The sequence below is a fragment of the Drosophila montana genome, unplaced genomic scaffold (genome assembly GCF_035044405.1).
Source record: "Drosophila montana isolate Dmon_TW-CO22-7 unplaced genomic scaffold, ASM3504440v1 contig_3217_1, whole genome shotgun sequence".
In the NCBI taxonomy this organism is placed as follows: domain Eukaryota; kingdom Metazoa; phylum Arthropoda; class Insecta; order Diptera; family Drosophilidae; genus Drosophila; species Drosophila montana.
In genome coordinates this window covers 2,730,550-2,750,130 of record NW_026998097.1, presented here as the reverse complement: position 1 = coordinate 2,750,130, position 19,581 = coordinate 2,730,550, and the positions used below count along the sequence as shown (strand labels likewise).

Sequence of the window (19,581 nt, the reverse complement as noted above, 5' to 3'; positions counted from 1 at the left end):
GATCAACAATTACAAAAAGAAAAAGGTTTTGCGTTCGCGCTCTCTCTCTCACTTTCTCTCTCTTTGCACAAATCTGTTCCTAGCCGCAAAGCAAGTCAACTGTCTATTTACGAGCACACAAACACATCTGCATACAAATTCTCCTTCATTTTACGCTTAGCGCAATCAAATAAGCACTGCTGCGAATGACAGCACAAAACGCACAGCGCAAACGTTTGCACAAACAACAAACGTTGCCGAGCATCGTCTCATATTGCTGTTGAGGCCCCCTCTCTCTGTCTCCATCTCGCTCGCACACTCATTAGGCATGTTGCCGCTGCTCGCCACATTTTGCATTTTGCGCATGCAAGCTTGTGCTCAGCACAGCCCATTTTGTTGAGTATTCAGTGCTGCGCGCGAGTTCGAGCTGTGGACGTTGGACGGGTCCGACGTTGCTCAAATCAAATCCAAAGCAAGATCCGGATCGAAATCGAGCATGAACGCCCGCGATAGACAGTTCTGGACGGAATTCCTTGAGCTCTATCGATCATTGCCGGCGGTGTGGAAGGTCAAGAGTCCGGAGTACAGCAGCCGGGCCTTGAAGTCCGCCGGCTACGAGCAGCTGGTGCAGAAGCTGCGCGAGGTGGAGCCGCACGCTGATCGCGCTCTGGTGGTCAAGAAAATCAATTCGTTCCGCACAAACTTTCGGCGGGATTTGCGCAAACGTGATCAGTGCACCGAGGAGGAGCCATTCGTGTCGACTCTGTGGTACTTTGAGCTCCTAGGTTTTTTAGAGGGACAAGAGGATGCCAGCTCATGCCAGAGCTTGCACAAGGCAAGCAGTTCCGAACCAGAAGCTTTGGTAATTAAGCTCCAGGAGCTTTTTCTTCTTACTCTCTCTCTGTCTCTCTCTCTTACACACATTTCCTTAACCGTAGCGCCACGCCGTTTACGACGAGCCGTGTCGTAAGAAGCGCCGTACAGCGGTCAAAGAGGAGATCGCTGCATCTCCCGCACCTGCCGAACTGCGATCCGACTCGCCCGCTTCTCCCCTCACCCTGCCCTGCAGGCAGCAGCAGCGCAAGCGTTTGTCAACGCTCTCCGAATCGGAGGCACTCGCCCACACTTGGCGCAGCCAATTCGACGAGCTGGCGCCCCGACAGAAGCTCCTAGCCCGCAAGCTCATCTCAGATGTGCTCTATTTCGGCTGCATGGAGCAGCTGGAGCCGTGCCATGTTGCCCAGCTGCAGCAGATGATGCTGCGTCGCAGCTCAACGCCCCACATTGAGGATGTTCCGTCTTCGCCGCATCTCGGCAAGCTGTGCTCCATGGACAGATATGATGAGCGCAAATCTGTGGATTCGGATGGTTAAGGCAGGTGTCAGGCACGATGTTCTTTTATGAATGTAAAACCTTTTGTGAATATAATAATACGAGGAGATAACTCAACTCTAAATTACGTTAGCATATAGTCTTACTTTTATATATACATGTATATTAAGATGCATATGTAAATATGTACTTACCCAAAAGTAATACCATCAAATTAGACGAACGATACTGAAAGAAAAAGAGAGGTAGAGGAAAGAAAAATGGAGTAGAGTAAGAGCAGGAGAAGCAGAAGAAAAAGAAAAAGAGTGGTAAATAGAAAGAGATAGAGAGAGAGAGAGAGGCAGAGAAAGCCAAGAGGGAAATTGAAATTGAGAAATAGAGAGGGGGAAAGAAACATTCAGAGAGAGAGAGAGAGATAGAAACAAAGAGAGAGAGAGAGAGATAAAGAGCACAGCAAAGAGAGAGATTATATTAGCGTGCGCCAAGTTAATACAATACTTACTATAAAAGCATGAAAGCTTTTAATGCCTTAAATTCATGAGAATCGCATAGAAGAGTGACAACTTGAAATACGTTTTTGTTTAAATTTGCTGCTCAATGTGAAGGAAACTTGGAATTGGAATAAGAGAACAAACATGCATTTGTATTTATGTATATATAAATATGTAAAAATAATGTATGTACAGGGTATCTTCTTGTTGGACATTCTCGAGTAGCGCATTTTAATTTGTTTTGGATTCATACACACATATATTGTATAAATGTCATAATTTTAAACAATATATGCAAAAATAAAAAAAAAAAACTCTTAAAAGTGACTGATGGAGGAATACAATTTTGGGTCTGGGCAACATCTGGTTCAATGAATTACTTAATCTTTTACAATCGGAAACTGAAATGGAATTGCCTGATAAGATATTTGAGTAGTCATTAGTCGTCAAACAAGCAAAACAGAAGCCCAGCTAAAAATTGTAATCTGATTAAGAATTCCAGACAAATGCCGACATAGGGCAAAGTCGAATCCATTGGGCAGGGAATGAATGAATAAATAAATGAATGTGCTTGATAGGAAAACAAATTAACAACGTTTATTGGCAACATTAAAACTTGGTCAATTCGATTGAAAAACTTGCGCGAAAACCAGAAAAACCAATTGGAAGACTCCCCTCTAAAAATAAAATGACACTTTTTCACAAAATCTACGACTACGAAAAAAAATATGCAAATTTATTGCCATTTAATTTGCAAGTAAGGCAAAGAGAGGGGGAGAGAGAGAGAGCGAGAGAGAAACACAGCATTGCCCGCATTCAGCTTAAATATACCCCGTACTCCAAAACGGTACTTGAAAATACAAAAAAAAAAAACCAAACCCAGACCCCCATAATGTGCACAAGCTTACAACAACAACAACAACAACAACGACGTGAAGAAGAAGAGCAAGAACAAAAGGAAGAACCACAACAACAAATTCGGCATATAAACGAGCGCATAATGAGCTCAGTAGAGCCTTCCGCAATGCTTTAGATGGATGGATGGCAGCGGACAAAAGCGAAACTAAGCAGAGAGAGAGAGAGAGAGAGAGCGGGAGAGAGAGAGTGAGTGAGGTTGCTTGGGAATCGCATTAAATGCCTAAAAATAGTAGCTGCAAACACTGCGCTCATATATTAAACACGCCCAGCTCTGAACTCGCCCAGTTCCAGTTCCAGTTCCGCTGCCGAACCCAGAACCCAGGGCCATAAGTAACAGCCCGTCGATGGTGCTGCCTTTTTTATGTCCTCTCGCTCTCTCTCGCTCACACTCTCTCTCTGTGCATATCATGCAATTACTTTCCACTCAAATGTCAATTTAAATTGAAGTTTTATGCAAAAACCATACTTGAAACTTTGCGCCTGCTTTGCCCATCCTTGGATCGCTCAAAGAACAATACGCCGCATGGCAACTCAATCTGACACGGATGCTCGGCTCCCGCCCCCTGCCTCCCACCCCCCTCTTCATTGCTTCTAAATTTCAATCCCGCTCTTGTTCATTTCCGGAACAGGCTGCTGTATGCCTGAGATTGAGTCTGGATGTGGGTCTGGGTCTGGGTCTGGGTTTGGGGGGCAGTGCCAGCTCGTGTTTGTGTTCAGCTTTTTATGTGTTAGATGCACATTTCGGAAATTAAGTTGAAATTTATTAGCACATCTTTGTCGTCGAATTACATGGATTGGTTTTTTCGCAGCTCCAAGGCAATTTCAAGTTCTTCCAGTTGGACAGCAACGAATTTCAAGAGCCCCTCAACATTCATAGAAAAAGCGTAGAGCGTTGCCAGATCTTAAATAAATATATATGTAACTAAAGGGATATCAATCTTATTATGATACAAATTTGATATTTATCTAATTATAGTATATAACAATATAATCAAGGCTGCAAGCCGGTTCGAACTTGGAATTTCTATTGATTTCTAACTATAAATCGAACAAAACACAGTTAAGATCATAATTATAAATTTCATAAGCCAAGTTCACGAACCAAAACTTTGTTTTCTTTTATTTGTTTTATTGCAGACCCGATATTACTATGTTTAACACTCCAAAACGCGATAGAAAAATATAGTTGTCGTCTTGTTCTTATTCTACAATGTCTAAACAACTCTTTAGTCTCTTCAGATACATCCGAGTTAGTTTAAATTAGCAGCTGAATTGTGCACTCAACCGATATGCCCGACCACATCGAACGTAGCGCTACTTTAGCGCTGTGAAATGTATCTGAAGGACCCTCAATGGGGATATACACACTGCTATTTATTTGCACACACACACACACACACACACACATACACAGAGAGGCAAACACACTCCACATATGCAGACGTGTGTGCGGGCACTCGATTTCCATTTGGTTGAGTATTAGTGCCTCAATATTACACAATTTCGAATCGCATCAAATCGTTAAAAGTTTCGATTACACAACGCGTTTTACAATTGCCATCGGAATGGGATATGGATCAGGGCGGAAAACAACCACAACTTACAGTGGGAAAAGCAGGGGAAGTTCTCTCTGTGTGTGTGCGCGTCTGTGTGTGTGTGAGTGCTAAAACAAATATTGAAAGTGGCATTAAAAAAAAACTTTAGCCAACGCTGATTTTATTGCCGTGAATTTGCGCTCAAATGGCAAATCAATGTGTTTCCTTCTGCCAGTCAATTTTATGGTTGTATTGTTTCATATATCCTGTGCTAGGGATCCGCCCCGACCACATTGGAACATACTGAACGGATGCTGAATACACTGGGCAGCTGTCAGGGAGCAGCGCGCAAAAATTGCCCTGAAATTTAACGTTACTCTTTAATCGAAAAAGAGTGCTGCAGCCAGCAGAACGTTTGCGGATGCAGCACAAAGCAGAACAAAACAAAACTTACGCGAACGCGTGACAGAGGGAGAGAGAGAGAGAGAGAGAGAGTGCGAGGGCTAGACTTTACTGGCAAATAAATTATGGTATATGTGTAAAATGATTTGAACAAGTGACTATTTTAATACGACTTTGTATAAGTCCTTCCCTCCTCCCCACACACACACACACACACACACACACACTTATTGATAAGCAACCGTTGGCAGTACACGCACGCACGTAGCTCTACCGGCCCGGACACCCGGTATTCCCATTAACAGTTCGTCGTAATTTTTAATGCCAGCGCTTTTAACGCAACGCGTTGATGTTTTATCACACCCCCGCCCCCGCCCCCGCAAATGGCAACAAACTATGCATATAAATAAAAAAAATTTTACTACTATGTATTCGCACTCTCCCGACAGCTGTGCAGCCCTTTGACGCCCATCCTCGCCAGGGATGCACATTGATTTTTTCGATACACAAAACAGTCTTATCCACGAAATATAAAAAGAGGAGAGAACGCCCACTGCCACGCCCCCAGCCAGCCAGAACAGGCACCTGCCCACAAGCAGAGAGCTTTTAACGGACGCCGCCGCCGTCGCCGCCGCCCCTTGTTAGATTTTTGTTGCCTTTGTTTTTATAGCGGCGTGTAATGTGATTTATAGCCGGCTCGGTCCTTAAAATAAATTCCTTTTAATGGTTTTTTATTGCCATCAGTAGTCGGCGTCGGCGTCGGCGTCGACGTCAGCGTTAATGTTAATTAAACTATTGTAGTGCTTGTTGCTGCATGCAGCGGTTGGGTCCCTGCTCGGGCGCCATAAATCCACAGCGAAAAAGAGGAAGCGAAAACATGGCAATCGGGATCAGAGTTGGACAATGCTTCAGTTCCTGAATGAATTCGCTGCGTTTGCAGTTTTGCTATTAAAAAAATGTTTTATAAAAAATGCGAGATTGCAGTTAAATTGAAACCCAAAGGTAATAAATTGTTCGCAAATACTTTGCGATTGCAATAAGGTATAGGGTTAGATTAGGTTAGGTTAGTGCGGTAGTCCTCGACTCACATGGGCCATTAATGATCCATTGGACCAAAGGAGTGAGTGATGCAGCACTTGACTCTAGGCCGTGGCTCCGTGCTAGGATAAATCTGATGGATCCTAAAGAAAATAGGCTTAACGAACGCAAAATCTATCTAAGCAGAGAGCTGAACAGTCCCAAAAGAGATCCAACACGGTCTCTTCTGTTAGTCTCTTCGTTAGTCAGGCGAAACAAGGACTGGAAGCCCAAAGGTTGTAAACTATTGGAGAATACTTAGCGATTTGAATAAGGAATAGGGTTAGATTAGGTTAGGTTAATGCTGTATTCCGCGACACACGAGGACCATTATTGATCCATTGGACCGAAGGAGAGAAAGAGGCAGCTCTTAGCTGTAGCCCTTGGCTTCTACCTAGGATAAATCTGATGGATCCAAAAGAAAAGAGGCTTGAGGAAAGCCAAATCTTTCTTGAACAGACCCAAAAGAGATCCAACACAGTCTTTTCCTCTTTGTCAGCGCGACAACTGCTGCAGAAGTCGTTAGTCGGGCGAAACAAGGATTAGGTTTCGAATGTTTAGCTTCCGTGAGGGTCAACCCTTTTTGCTGCTGCGGCTATTGCTGTCACGTACTACATGGAATTCCTGGTGGAGTGGGGCCTACCTCGACCCAACGCATTCGCAGTGCGGACCACCAAAGTGGCTGTCAGATTGTTGACCAGCTCATTAAAGCCATATTAGTCAGGTTTTCGGTTTTCGGTTTTCGGTTTTAGGTTTTTTAAGCTGCCTGCTTGCTGGGGGGATTATGATGTGTTGATATATACAGCATCGTTGGGGCCGGACTTGGACTTGGATGCTGTGCCTGGCTGGAAACTTCATATCTAATTTTTGTGCTTCTCTGCAGCTCCCCTTATAAATATTTAACGATACAAGTTTTGCGTCAAAGTGTTTGCCCCGGTCGTGTTGGTCCCTAGCTGGGGATGTTGTCACGCCGGGAGTTCTGCCCATTTGGAAATTGCGTTCATGATAATTGCGGTTCTGTATTTCAGGCCCCAGCTGCGTTTAATGGCTTTTCACAATTTAAGCAAGTCCCATTTTACTTTTGCTTTTTCCGAATCGCTTCCTTTTTTTATTTGCCATCATTTTGTTGTATTCTTTTTTTCTGTTTGTGTCTGTTTCTGGTTTTCCTCTTGGCTCTCTTGGCTACTGCAATAAATTGCGCATATTACCCACAATGCGTTGGTAAATTCTGGTATTTACTTTATTATTAAAAACCACCATAGTCTTCGCCGCAGATTATTGATAACGTACTCGCGCGGTACTGGGAACTTGATAAGGTAAACCAGAAAAGTAGTTAAGTCTTTAATGGGTTAGCATAGAAATATATTGAACCCTGGAACTTCGACGGTTTCTGGTTAAACTCATAATACTCGTACGCTTAGTTCGAGGTAGAAAACAAAAGAATTATATTTTATATTTTCCAATACTGCTCATAGAGAGAATTTTACAGAATTTTTAAGTATTTTTATGTCTGCAATGCAGATTTTCTTTTGGGTCAAATTTTTTCTTTTAGAATAAAATATTTAATGTTAGCAAATATTATATTTGGTTTTTGGAAAGTTTTTTTCAAATTAACATAAAAATGTGTATTTCCACTAAAAAGTAATTTCCAACTTTCCAGAAAAAATATGGTCACAAATGTTGCCGAATTTAAGCAATAATTACTATAAGATTAAGTACAATAATTACTGACAGAGAAATATGGTCTTGAAGAGAAAAATATTTCTTCTAGAGGGTATTATAACTTTGTCATGAAATATGAAACGCATAGAAGGATATATTCTAGATCAACATCAATAGACGAGTTGATTTAGTCTGGAAACATTACATAAATCTCTTTCGTCTTTCTGTTGCAGGCAGTTCAAATGTCGGAACCGACCGAATGGGACCACTTTATCATATAGCTGCCATAGGAACAATCGGTCGAAAAGTAAAAGTAAAAGTATGGAAAACTTTTTTGTTTATCGAGATATCTAAACCAAACTCGGCATTTTTTAGTTTAACTACACTCCTCGTATGTATGAAAAATCCTATCAACATCGAATCACTAAATCGTATAGCTGCCATAGGAACAATCGGTCGAAAAGTAGGTTCTTGTATGGCAAAATATTCAGTTTTCCAAGACCATTTATAAACTTTCCTATTCTAGTCTAGTCTAAAAGTGTATTGAATCTTTGGTGTGCTGAAGATATCCTTCCATTCTCGGTTTTTTATTGTGATTTGTGTGAACCAATTAAGGCGCAGGTGTCAAATATGTCCACGGCATGTTTAAGTGCAAATGAATAGGTATGATTCATTAATTTAATAATTAAATTTCGAGATTTTATTGGGGGCTTAGTGGTTGACCCCCCAATATCCATATGCTAGTGCGGTAAACTTGAATCCCGTTTCTACACTCACCTGATTAATTGGGCCTCTCTTTCAGCGGACGGTTGGTTTCTTCTAGTCCATATCAAATAATTACCCATGGTATCATCTGTGGCCCATCTGTAGGCACGGTTATTGTGATTGTTTATCACAGATCCGACAAGGTCGCAATGCGTTAATTAAGCATATACAAAGCGGCAATGGAAGAGTTCCAGCAGTTCCAGCCGAGACGAGCATTTCGGTGCTCCGGCCAGGCCATTTGACTGTGGAGCTGGGCTACCCCGACCCGAACCCAACCACAATTCTGTAGCGATCGAGTTGAGTTCCAGGGCCAAAGCGACCTACAACAAATCCAAATAATGTTGTAATTTACAGCGGTTCAAAAAACAAATGAAAAAAACGTTGTTTTTCTTACGATAAACAAAAGGCGAATAGGCAAAATAAATAGTGAAAAATAACAAGTCATAAACATGATTTATATGCAAAGTGCGCGCCATGAGATTGTGGAATCGATTTGGATATGGAGCCGAAATGGCCACAGACCTGCGCCGCCCAGAGGTGCCAGACCCAGCTGGGCGACCGACCGCGCCGGGCCGGGCCAGACCCAACCAGACCCGACCAGACCCTGATATTAGCTTCAATTTATGCATGTCGAGTGTGTCTGTACAAATGGCCAGGCCAGTCGGGGCCCTCAGCTCGGTTCGGATCGGATCGCTGATCGTGCGCTAAAACAATGGGCCACAATTGAACTACCAAAATACGCCAACAGTTTCTGGGTAGGCACGCACACAGCCAACCGTGTCCGCATGTCCGATCGGTCCAAGCGACCCTCGCAGCGGGACACTCAACGTCAGGTTCCCCTTCCCCTCCCCCCCATTACACACACACACACTCACACACACACACAGCTCAGACTCGCTTTGTTTGTCACACACAAATGAAGAGTTGATGATGTTGACGATCATCATGAAGATCAACTCGAAACCTCCTCAGCGCTCAATCAGAGGGTCTCAGCTCAGAAACTGCCTGTCATGACGGCTTTGAGCTGCAAGTCTGCGCCCGAATCTGCGTCTGGGTCGGGGTCTGGTTCGGGCTCGGAGTCGGGCTCTGGGTTAGGTTTGGGCCTGGGCCTGGGCCTGGGCGTAGGGACTTTAGCCGGTTCTGTGAGACGCTTGTTAGGCACAGATTGTGTGTCTGTTTTTATTTATTTTTTGTTCATCTCTTGTTTGGTTTTTTTGTTGTGTCGTGGGTCTGGGGCACGTCAGAAGGTTGCCAGCACACACACACGCGCACACACACACATATATAATGGGTACACTTGTGCCCCTGCGCCTGGATTTTCAGCTCCTTTTGTGTGTGCAATGAGCAATGATTAAATTAATGATGCCTGGCAGGTAGTATAGGCTTTGCCTAGCCTGATCCTCTTGGCCTATAGAAAAGCAGGCGAGCGTTAACTAATCGACTGCACTCGGCACTCGCAGGACCTGTGCACAAAGAGGACATTTGATATTTTTGACACTCTTTCCACAGGCTGCAGACTCTTTTGGGACTTGTAAATTAAAAAATGCGATGATTGCATGCCCGACCCATGCCCAAACCCAAACCCAAACCCAATCACAATCCCTATTCCCAGTCAGGTCTCAGGCAGGCCAACAATTGAAGTGTAATTTATGACAACAATGCAAGAGCCGGCTAAGCCCTATTCCTGATACCCATGACAAATGCCCTGACTCTGCCTGACTGTGCCTGTCGATCGAGGGCGAGATAAGCCCTTGATCAGGTTGCCAAGCACTTGATCTGATTTTGTATTCCTCCACACACGCACACACACACAAATCTATAACCTGTATTTCATTTCGTATTCTGTAGGGTTGGGTTTTTCGGGTTTGCACATCATCCAATGCACATTTGTAATTGAGTGGAACTCTCTTTGGACTCATTCGGTTTCTATTGAGGTCCCGGCCCGATCCTCGAATAGACAACAGGAAATGTGCAATGAAACTGGAGATGAGCGAATAATAGGATTGTGCTCCGATTTGCAAGTGGGTTTCCCCTTTGCTCAATAGTTAACTTATCAACGATCTCATAAGATCTCGGCGATCAATCATCCATCATCAATCATTAGCAAATTGACGTTTCCTGTTAATTCAGCATTGGGTAAACAATAAATAGAGCAATTACGAGCTGCCTACAAATCGGACAAAAGTTTATAATATTCCAAAGATATATAATTTATCAAAATTTCTTTATGTTAAGATAGCTAAATAAACAATATTATGCTAAGAATTTAGTTCACCTTCTGTTCCTCCAGTTCTAGTTCTGATTATGCAAACTGATTCATCCGTTTCTTGGCTTTTGACCTCTAACTAATAAATTATTGCACTTCCCATTCACAATTAGCCGCAAGGCGTGTAAACAAATTTCAAATATTTTCAACACGAATGTCAAATGTGCGAAAAGCGAATTTTGCCTGGCGCCAAAAATAGCTGAAAACAAACGAACTAACTAACCGCCCACTGCATTGCGGATACTTCCGTGGGCTGTTACCGAAATACGTACATATTAGAAAAAAATACAATTTGAAATAATTGAAAATTCAAAATTAAAACCACATGAGGAATGCTATCAAAAACAAAACCAACAGCAAAGAGCAAAGAGCTGAGCCACATGCGAAACGAGCACATTTTTGATATCATAATATTTTTTTGGATTTTATTTGTACGAAAAGTAAAAATTTACTTGAAAAAGAATTTGGAAAAAAATAACAAAATTATTAAAAATTCAAATGAAAAAGTCTGTCAAATCAAGAGCACAAGATATGACAGTAAATAGCTTACAAAGTTGGATCAAAATTGGAAGGAAGAGAAAAAGTTCTAACTATGCAAGAAATTAAATAAAAGTTAATTAATTAGGAAACTAATTTTTGGCAATTTTTTGTTTTAAGCATTTGACTTAGAATAGGTTTTCCAACTTATTTTAATGACGCCAATCAATAAAAATAAATACAAATAAATTTGCACGCTTTCTTTGATTTGACGACGCAAAATTTGTTGGACGCCGTTGGGTAAACAAAAATTCACCGCTAGCCATTTGAATTGGGGCATTGAATTCCCTGCCCACTCCCCCCTCCCCCCACCCACTACCCCTAAGACACCGCACACGTTGCCCCTGCCCCAAGCGTGGCGCCCCGTGGCAGTGGGCGAATTTAGCCAAATCGCAGACAAATGAAAATTATTTCGGTGCGATTTCAAATTTATTCCCCAACTAAATGTTCCTCCTCTTTTGTTATTTTTGTACTTAAATAAAGCGCAATTTGTGTTGTTTTCCTTTTATTTTTTTCCTCTAGTTTATCAGCAGTTGAAATTTAATAGATTTGGCACACTTTCAGCTGCTTCATATTGACGGACAGTGGGCCAATGCAAAAATGTTAGTGCAAAGAAATACACGTGGAAGAAAAATTGCAATTCTCCATCAATCAATCAAAGTCAAAAAATCGAACTCCAAAATTTTCTATATGGATGAATAAAAAATGTTTCTCGCATTGGTTAAAAAGTAGAATGCAAATTAAAGATCTGCTTTACGATCATAAAATCACATCAAATCAATCAATCAATCAATGAGTTTAAAAAAACTATTCTTGACCAATGCAACTAACATTTTTTCACTAGCGTATTCTGAACTTACAAGCAAAACAAATTTTGTGCATAAATAAATAAAGTTGAGGAGAAAAAAAAAAAAAAAAAAAATATGCGAAAAAAACAAAAACCCATTTGGTTTTGGAAAATAAACAACACGGTATGAATGAGCAAATGAATCAATGAATGAACGAGCTGAACCACTGAACACAAATGCGTATCAAAAGCAAAAAAGAACGAATACATATAACAACCCGTTGTTTTTCTTCATTTCTATTCCGCAATTTTTAGCACAATATCTGCATATCTGTGAATGCTATTGCATATCGCAAGCATTTGGAAAACAGAAAAGCAACGACTCGAACTTAAATTTGCCAGTACCGAAACCAGTTGCGAATTACAAACAAGTTCAACATGCATCGAGCTTCAGATACATAAAATCACACATTATGAGCGGAATTTAGGTGAAAAATAAGTACAGAAAAGGTAGTCGAATGTGAAAATTGTACAATATCTTAATTAATATATATTCAGAAATCAACACAGTTAGCGGATCCCTTGCACGTGCCAGACACGAAGCTACTTAATACTTTATTAAAAAAATGTAACCTTAAATCAAACGTCTATCTTTGGGCCTCGTTTAGAAGCTGGCGCCAGTTAAATGGCCTATTTTATGTGGTGTTGCTTTAAACGAAAAACTCGAAACTTAAATATGGTTAATTAAATGCAAAAAAAAGTTCAAATGCAAATGAAACGACGACAAAATCGAAAACAAAAAAAAAAAAGAAATCGAATTTAAAATTCATGAACATAAAATGAAATACAATTTATGATATGACAAATACGATTATTGGACAATATTGTTATGAATGCTTTAGGATCGCAGTGGGCCGACTTTAAAAATCGCACTGGCTATGGAGCTTGTGGGTTAAGGGGTGTCTTGCGGGTTGCGGATTGCGGGTTGCGGAGCTGAAGCGACTTTGAAAGCGATTTTGAAATCGCGTTCAAAGCAAACTCGGCAAAAATTCAAATTCAAGCCGCGTGTGCGTCGCGTTTTGTTTACAAATAGAACCCCATAGATAGGCGGCTGGCGAAGGGGTGGGAGCGGGCGTGGACGGGGGGAGGGGCTCACTAATAGCGGCATGGGCCATATTGTGGGGTACAACATATAGTGATACACATATGCAGTGTATTATTGTGTATGTATGTGGGTCTGTTATTGTATTGTACCCTACCCAAAGGTGTTACGACTATGCCATGAAGTATGTATGTCACTGTGTACAGATATGTATGCAAGAGGGAATAGTTAGCTGCGGACTAAACTTGACATTCTTGATAGTTTTAACATAAACATACACTATGAAGATCATGTCAGAGTATTCGAACTTCGACAAACCACAGCTAGCATTATTTTCTTGCTGTTTGTAAGCTCGTGTATGCATATTAGATGAAATTATAAACAAAACATAAAGCGACGCAATATGCGCGCCCGCTAAATTCGTCACGCCCGGCAGAGACGACTGTACAAAGGCATAGACTGAGTGGGAGAAGGAGACATCAAGGCGGAGGATGGTGAAGAGAGAGAGGTTGCCGGCTGTCACTTATCGCTGTTCGTTTTTATCTTGTGCCTGTGAACAGATCGCGCTGTCTGCCGTCTCTCTTCTGCTTCTGCTTTTTCTTCTACTCGCTGTTGTTGTTGTTGTTGTTGCTGCTGTCATGCCCAAAGTTGGGGGTCGACCTATTCAATATGCTGACACACGCGCCAACACCTCCTACGCGATGGCAGCGCTGCCGCGTCGCAGTCCACAGTTGGCGGCCCACTTGATGAGTGCTCGTCCATTGTTTCTCGGGCCGCTGGCGTCGCAACGATCTGTTAAAGCTTCCCAATGGTCGACAGAGCCAAAACTTTACATAGCCAAAGCTTAACATACTGACAGCCGCAAGCACTCGGCCGACGCATGATAAAACTACAACAACAATAACAACAACAACAACAACAACATAAACACTGGCATTCAATTTGAAATGAATTGGGAATTGGAATAGGAATAGAAATTAAAATTGGAATGGGTACTTAGCAGCTGCGGCAGCGACTGCGGCAGAGAGAGCGACGCAGCAGCGCTAATAATGCGATTTGTGTGTAATGCACTATCGTATGGAATGGGGAGTTTTGGTTCTTAACATGCATACGTTAGAAATTCAAGAAAGAGCTTTTAGTTTTATTGTAGAAACGGGAGTTCTGTCAGATCTGTAAGAATTTAAATTGTAAGTATTGCAACTGACATGAATTTACTTAAAACGTGGTATCCTATAGTCGATATATGTATTTTGTAGCTTTACATGTTTTAAACTCTCATTCGATTTATTTAACACACTCAACACATTGTGGTTGCTTTTATTATTTTATGCAGTTTCGCCATTGTATTTGTTGTTGCCTCTTGCCAACAAATTTACATTTTAATACCCGCACACCCAAAGCCAACTTATCTAAAAAACAACATGCACACACACACACACACGCACACAAAGTCCACAGCTGCGCCCATTTGCTGGTCGTGGGTGGGGTAGGGCGGTGTCTGCGGCGACGTTTGCTAACTATGCTACCCATTTACATAGGATTTGAGCGAGTGAGGTGAGTTAAGGAAGAGGGTAACCTGCATTCGAGATTTACATCGCGTCCCTCTCGATCCAAATGAAAGTAATGAAAACAGGGACTTACAACAATATGTTTTGAGTTCTCAGCTCCTCTCTCTGACTCCTGCTCTTCTCTCCAGCAGCAGGGCTACAGTCTCTTAAGAGTTAACTCTCCCGCTGGGGCGCAAATTGTGAATCCCTGGCTTCAGTTTGTGTGTTGTTGTTGTTGGTGATGTCACGAGAATAACAACAAACGGTTTTTTGTTGGCCTCACGTTCGCATCGGGGCATATGTTAATTTCTTGCTGTTGTTGTTGTTGTTGTTTCTGGGGTTTGCAATCTTGAAATCAAATATAAAAAATATTAATTTGATTTTTGAAAATTTAAATACAAACATCGAGACAATTAATTCGTATACCATGTTTGGCGCCTGTTTTGTAAACCAGCTTTTGAATTAGCTAAACAAACAGCAACAACAATTGTTATTGTTGTTGTTGTTGTTCATCTTGTTGTTGTTGTTGTTGCTGGAGGTCTTGGGAACTATTTTGGGTTCACAGTGAATGACAAACGTTGCCTGTAAGTTAATTAGCTATGTTAGACTCGCCCAACGATATTCGAAAAGCTTGATCGAAAACTGTTTAACTGTGCTGCAATTAAACTAGCTGCGATAAGCCATGACTAATTGAGTTATTCTGACAAAATTATATTATCGTTATTATTTTGTTTAGGATTTGTATCGATTTGAACAAAAGACTCTCTTCAATATGATATAACATTTGGACTAAATGCTATATTCTATATGACGTGTATATCTTCCATCATCATCAAAGATGGTCAACGGATGTGCAAAATGTTCGAATGCCTTTGGGCCATTACAGAATCGATCAAGGCGCCAGTTGCCCGCGAATGCGTCAAAGGAACCTTAAAGTCGCTGACAAAGGGACGGGTAAAGCCGAAGGCGGGGCTAGAGGAAGCCAAACGTATGTACTTAACGTATGACATTGTTTACAGCCAAAAAAAAAAGAAATAATAATAAAAAAGAATTGCTGCGGAACGCCGAAGGTTAAATACCCTTCTAGATATGTGGCTTACGGACTTGCATATTTGTGATGGGCACAGGAGAACATGTAGAAAAACCGGAATGTTATTCATGAATTCCATTTTGCACCCATTCGACGCAAAGATTCGATTTGCTTTTATGAAAGGAACATAGGGAAATAGAAGGAAATGTCTGTTTTGCTCAAGATATCTTAAATAAGGCAGCTATATGATAAGTAGTCCGATCCGGTCTGCTTCGACAAACAAATGTATGAACTTCAACGAAAGATTGGGCCTTTGCATAGATAGATGGAAATATATCGACTCAGCTCATAATACAGATCAAGAATATATAGATACTTTATGGGTTTACGAAATCTTCTTCTGTGCGCTGCGGACTTCTTGACAACATTATGATACCCTCTTAAAGACCTGGAGCTAAATTCGTGACCATGGCATGAGGCATGAACGGGGGACGGGCCGCTAATTGTTGTTATTTTGTTAGGATTTTCAAATGATAAGTACGAAAAAATAACAAGAATTAGGCCATGATAAAACGCTTTCGCTTGTTTGTTTATAATTGTTTATACAATTTGCGGAACGAAGCAACTTTTTTGAGATAGCGCGCAATCTATTTGCAACACTCAGGTAAAAGGTGGGGGAAGGGGGCGGCAATACACTTTGAGGAGCCTTCAAATGTACACAAACATCCCGCTCTTTGCATGTGTGTGTGCGTGTATGTGTGTATATATCTATAGATATGTATTCATTTGGTGCTTACATTTTGCAATTAGATTAGAAACCGCCCAAAAGACGCAGCCATAAAACATGAAACTGAAAAAACAAGAAAAACAAAAACATTAAATGGCGATTAAAAGTAATTTAGATAAAAACACTGAAAGCAAATAGCCAACAACAACAACAACAGCAACAACAACAACAAAAGTGGCTGCACACGTACACTAAATACACAGACACACACACACACACACCCACACACACACGCACACACAATGTACACACAATGTGCCTTATAATTGAAATCGGGCATCTCAACTTTATAATGAAATTTGTGTAGAACTGAAAGACTCTACACGTAGAACTGAAATAATAAAATGTCTCTGATAAGCCAAATTACTTTTTTTTTTGATGATTTTTGTGTTAAAATTTAACAGTTTTAATTCTTAAAGCTATATTAATTACCAGCTAGCTAAATTACCAATAGCCCGGCTATTTCCGGGCAACCTAATATTTTCTAATGTTTTAAAACAGGTTTTTCATGTTTTCCGACATTTAGATGAAAAGCTTTACCGATCATTTTAAAATAGAGCCTTCAAAATAAGTTTAAGGCCAAAAATGTATTTATATTTTTTAACAGAAAATGAGTAGATTTTGGGAAAAGTGAGTCTGCACCTATTTTTGAAAATAGCTCGGAAGCCGAACGGAGGAAAATTTAACATTTATTTAATTAATTCGTTATTCTTGATCTTTAAAAATAACAAACCAAGTTTCATAAAATAATCTACGACACTTTTTTAAATGCTTGCTCTTACTCTTCACTTGCAGAAAACTATAAATTTACGCTGTCTAGCTCTAACGATTTGGGGTGTGTGTTTATCAGCAATCAATCAAAAAGTAAGTCAATCAGACTTACGGTCAGTCAATGATTCAATACCAGTCGGTCAATCATTCAGATAGCCAGACAGTTAGTTAGTTAGCCAGTAAATCGTTCATTCATTCAAACAGTCAGTTATCAATCTATCATCCATTTATGCAGTAGGAAGTTATTCAGTCAGTAAGCCAGTCAATCAGACTTACAGTCAGGTAATCATTCAATCAGTCGGTCAATCATCCAGTTAGGCAGACAGTAAGTTAGTCAGTCAGTAAGCCAGAAATTCATTTTATCAGTCAGCTACCAATCAGTCGGCCTATCATCTATTTAGGCAATCAGACCTACAGTCAGTCAATTATCCAATCAATCGGTCAGGAAGTTAGTCAGTCGGTAAGTACTTCAAACCAGACTTACAGTCAATCATTCAATCAGTCGGTCAATCATCATATCAACCAGCTATTATAGGTCACGCAATCAGAGTTACAGTCAGTCAATCGATCAATCAGCCTGTCATTTAAAAAGTTAAGCGGTCAGGAAGTAAATCAGTCAGTAAGTCCCACGTTCAGTCAGTTATCAATCGGTCGGTCAATCTTCTAGCTAGGCAGACAGGAAGTTAGTCAGTCAGAGCTTCAGTCAACCAGACTTGCAATCAGTCAATCATTCAATCTTTCAGTTATCAATCAGTCGGTCAATCATCTAGTTAGGCGGTCAGGAAGTTAATCAATCAGTAAGTCACACATTCAGTCAGTTGTCAATCTTCTAGTTAGGCAGACAGAACATTAGTCAGTCAGCAAGTCATTCAATCAGTCTTACATTCAGTCAATCAGTTAGTCATCCATTCAGTCAGCTAGATAGGAAAGATTGACGCCATTGTAACTTACATACACAAATATTTTCTATACAAATTCTCATCAGGCCAACGCATTAATTTGTCTGTAAATCTCTCGCACTGATGTAGTACATTTTAGGCAATATATTTCCCTAGAGATGTACAGCATATAATATTCGTTGTGAGCAATCTGTTTGCAAGTATCTTTCAGCAATATTGGAACCCAGACCTGGCAGCTACTCCTAGACCCGCGTTTATCTGTGGGCGCCAGCAAAGTGACGCCAGCGACGCGCTCAACTGATTTAGTTAATTGCATTGTTTTTCAATTAAAGTTCGTATTAATTGAGCAAACACAAGCGGAGCAGCAAGAGTGAAAGTGGGGACTGCCAAATACCCTGCGAACAGATTAAACCTCTAATGGCTTCTGATATCTGACTGCTGCTGTGCAGAGGTGCAAGCCCTTTTTATCTCTGCCTACAATTACAGGGTATTCAAAAGGTAGAAAACAAAACGCTGCCAGCGAGTGGCAGCAACAAGGCCTGCTCCGCTTTGCTGATAAGATAAATTCCAGCCAGACCCCGTAAACAAACAGCTAGCGAAGCCACAAGCAGAACCAGAACCGGACCCAATCCCAGCGCCGGAGCCGGAGCCACCGACAACAGCGAGGTGTGGGCCACGGCTGAACCGAAATGTTTGCACTTTGATAAGCGAAATGTGAAAATAGAAACAAATATTTATGAACCTATTTATTGCTATCTGTGTCTGTATCTGTATCTGTATTTGTATCTGTATTTGTATCTGTATCTGTATCTGTATCTGTATCTGTATCTGTATCTGTATCTGTATCTGTATCTGTATCTGTATCTGTATCTGTATCTGTATCTGTATCTGTATCTGTATCTGTATCTGTATCTGTATCTGTATCTGTATCTGTATCTGTATCTGTATCTGTATCTGTATCTGTATCTGTATCTGTATCTGTATCTGTATCTGTATCTGTATCTGTATCTGTATCTGTATCTGTATCTGTATCTGTATCTGTATCTGTATCTGTATCTGTATCTGTATCTGTATCTGTATCTGTATCTGTATCTGTATCTGTATCTGTATCTGTATCTGTATCTGTATCTGTATCTGTATCTGTATCTGTATCTGTATCTGTATCTGTATCTGTATCTGTATCTGTATCTGTATCTGTATCTGTATCTGTATCTGTATCTGTATCTGTATCTGTATCTGTATCTGTATCTGTATCTGTATCTGTATCTGTATCTGTATCTGTATCTGTATCTGTATCTGTATCTGTATCTGTATCTGTATCTGTATCTGTATCTGTATCTGTATCTGTATCTGTATCTGTATCTGTATCTGTATCTGTATCTGTATCTGTATCTGTATCTGTATCTGTATCTGTATCTGTATCTGTATCTGTATCTGTATCTGTATCTGTATCTGTATCTGTATCTGTATCTGTATCTGTATCTATCTGTATCTGTATCTGTATCTGTATCTGTATCTGTATCTGTATCTGTATCTGTATCTGTATCTGTATCTGTATCTGTATCTGATCTTATTGTTCTGTATCTGTATCGTATCTGTATCTGTATCTGTACTGTATCTGATCTTATCTGTATCTGTATCTGTATCTGTTGTATCGTATCTGATTGTATCTGTATCTGTATCTGTATCTGTAT

The 19,581-nt window shown here is 40.7% G+C and overlaps 1 protein-coding gene across 1 annotated transcript; it reads left to right on the top strand.

Annotated features, from left to right (window-relative positions):
- The first annotated feature begins 289 nt into the window (after window positions 1-289).
- On the top strand, window positions 290-1,423 carry LOC135433146 (uncharacterized). The gene is made up of 2 exons (XM_064689112.1): window positions 290-841; window positions 918-1,423. Exons 1-2 carry the CDS (start codon window positions 476-478, stop codon window positions 1,350-1,352), a joined length of 801 nt encoding a protein of 266 aa, XP_064545182.1. The 5' UTR covers window positions 290-475; the 3' UTR covers window positions 1,353-1,423.
- The last annotated feature ends 18,158 nt before the right edge of the window (window positions 1,424-19,581 follow it).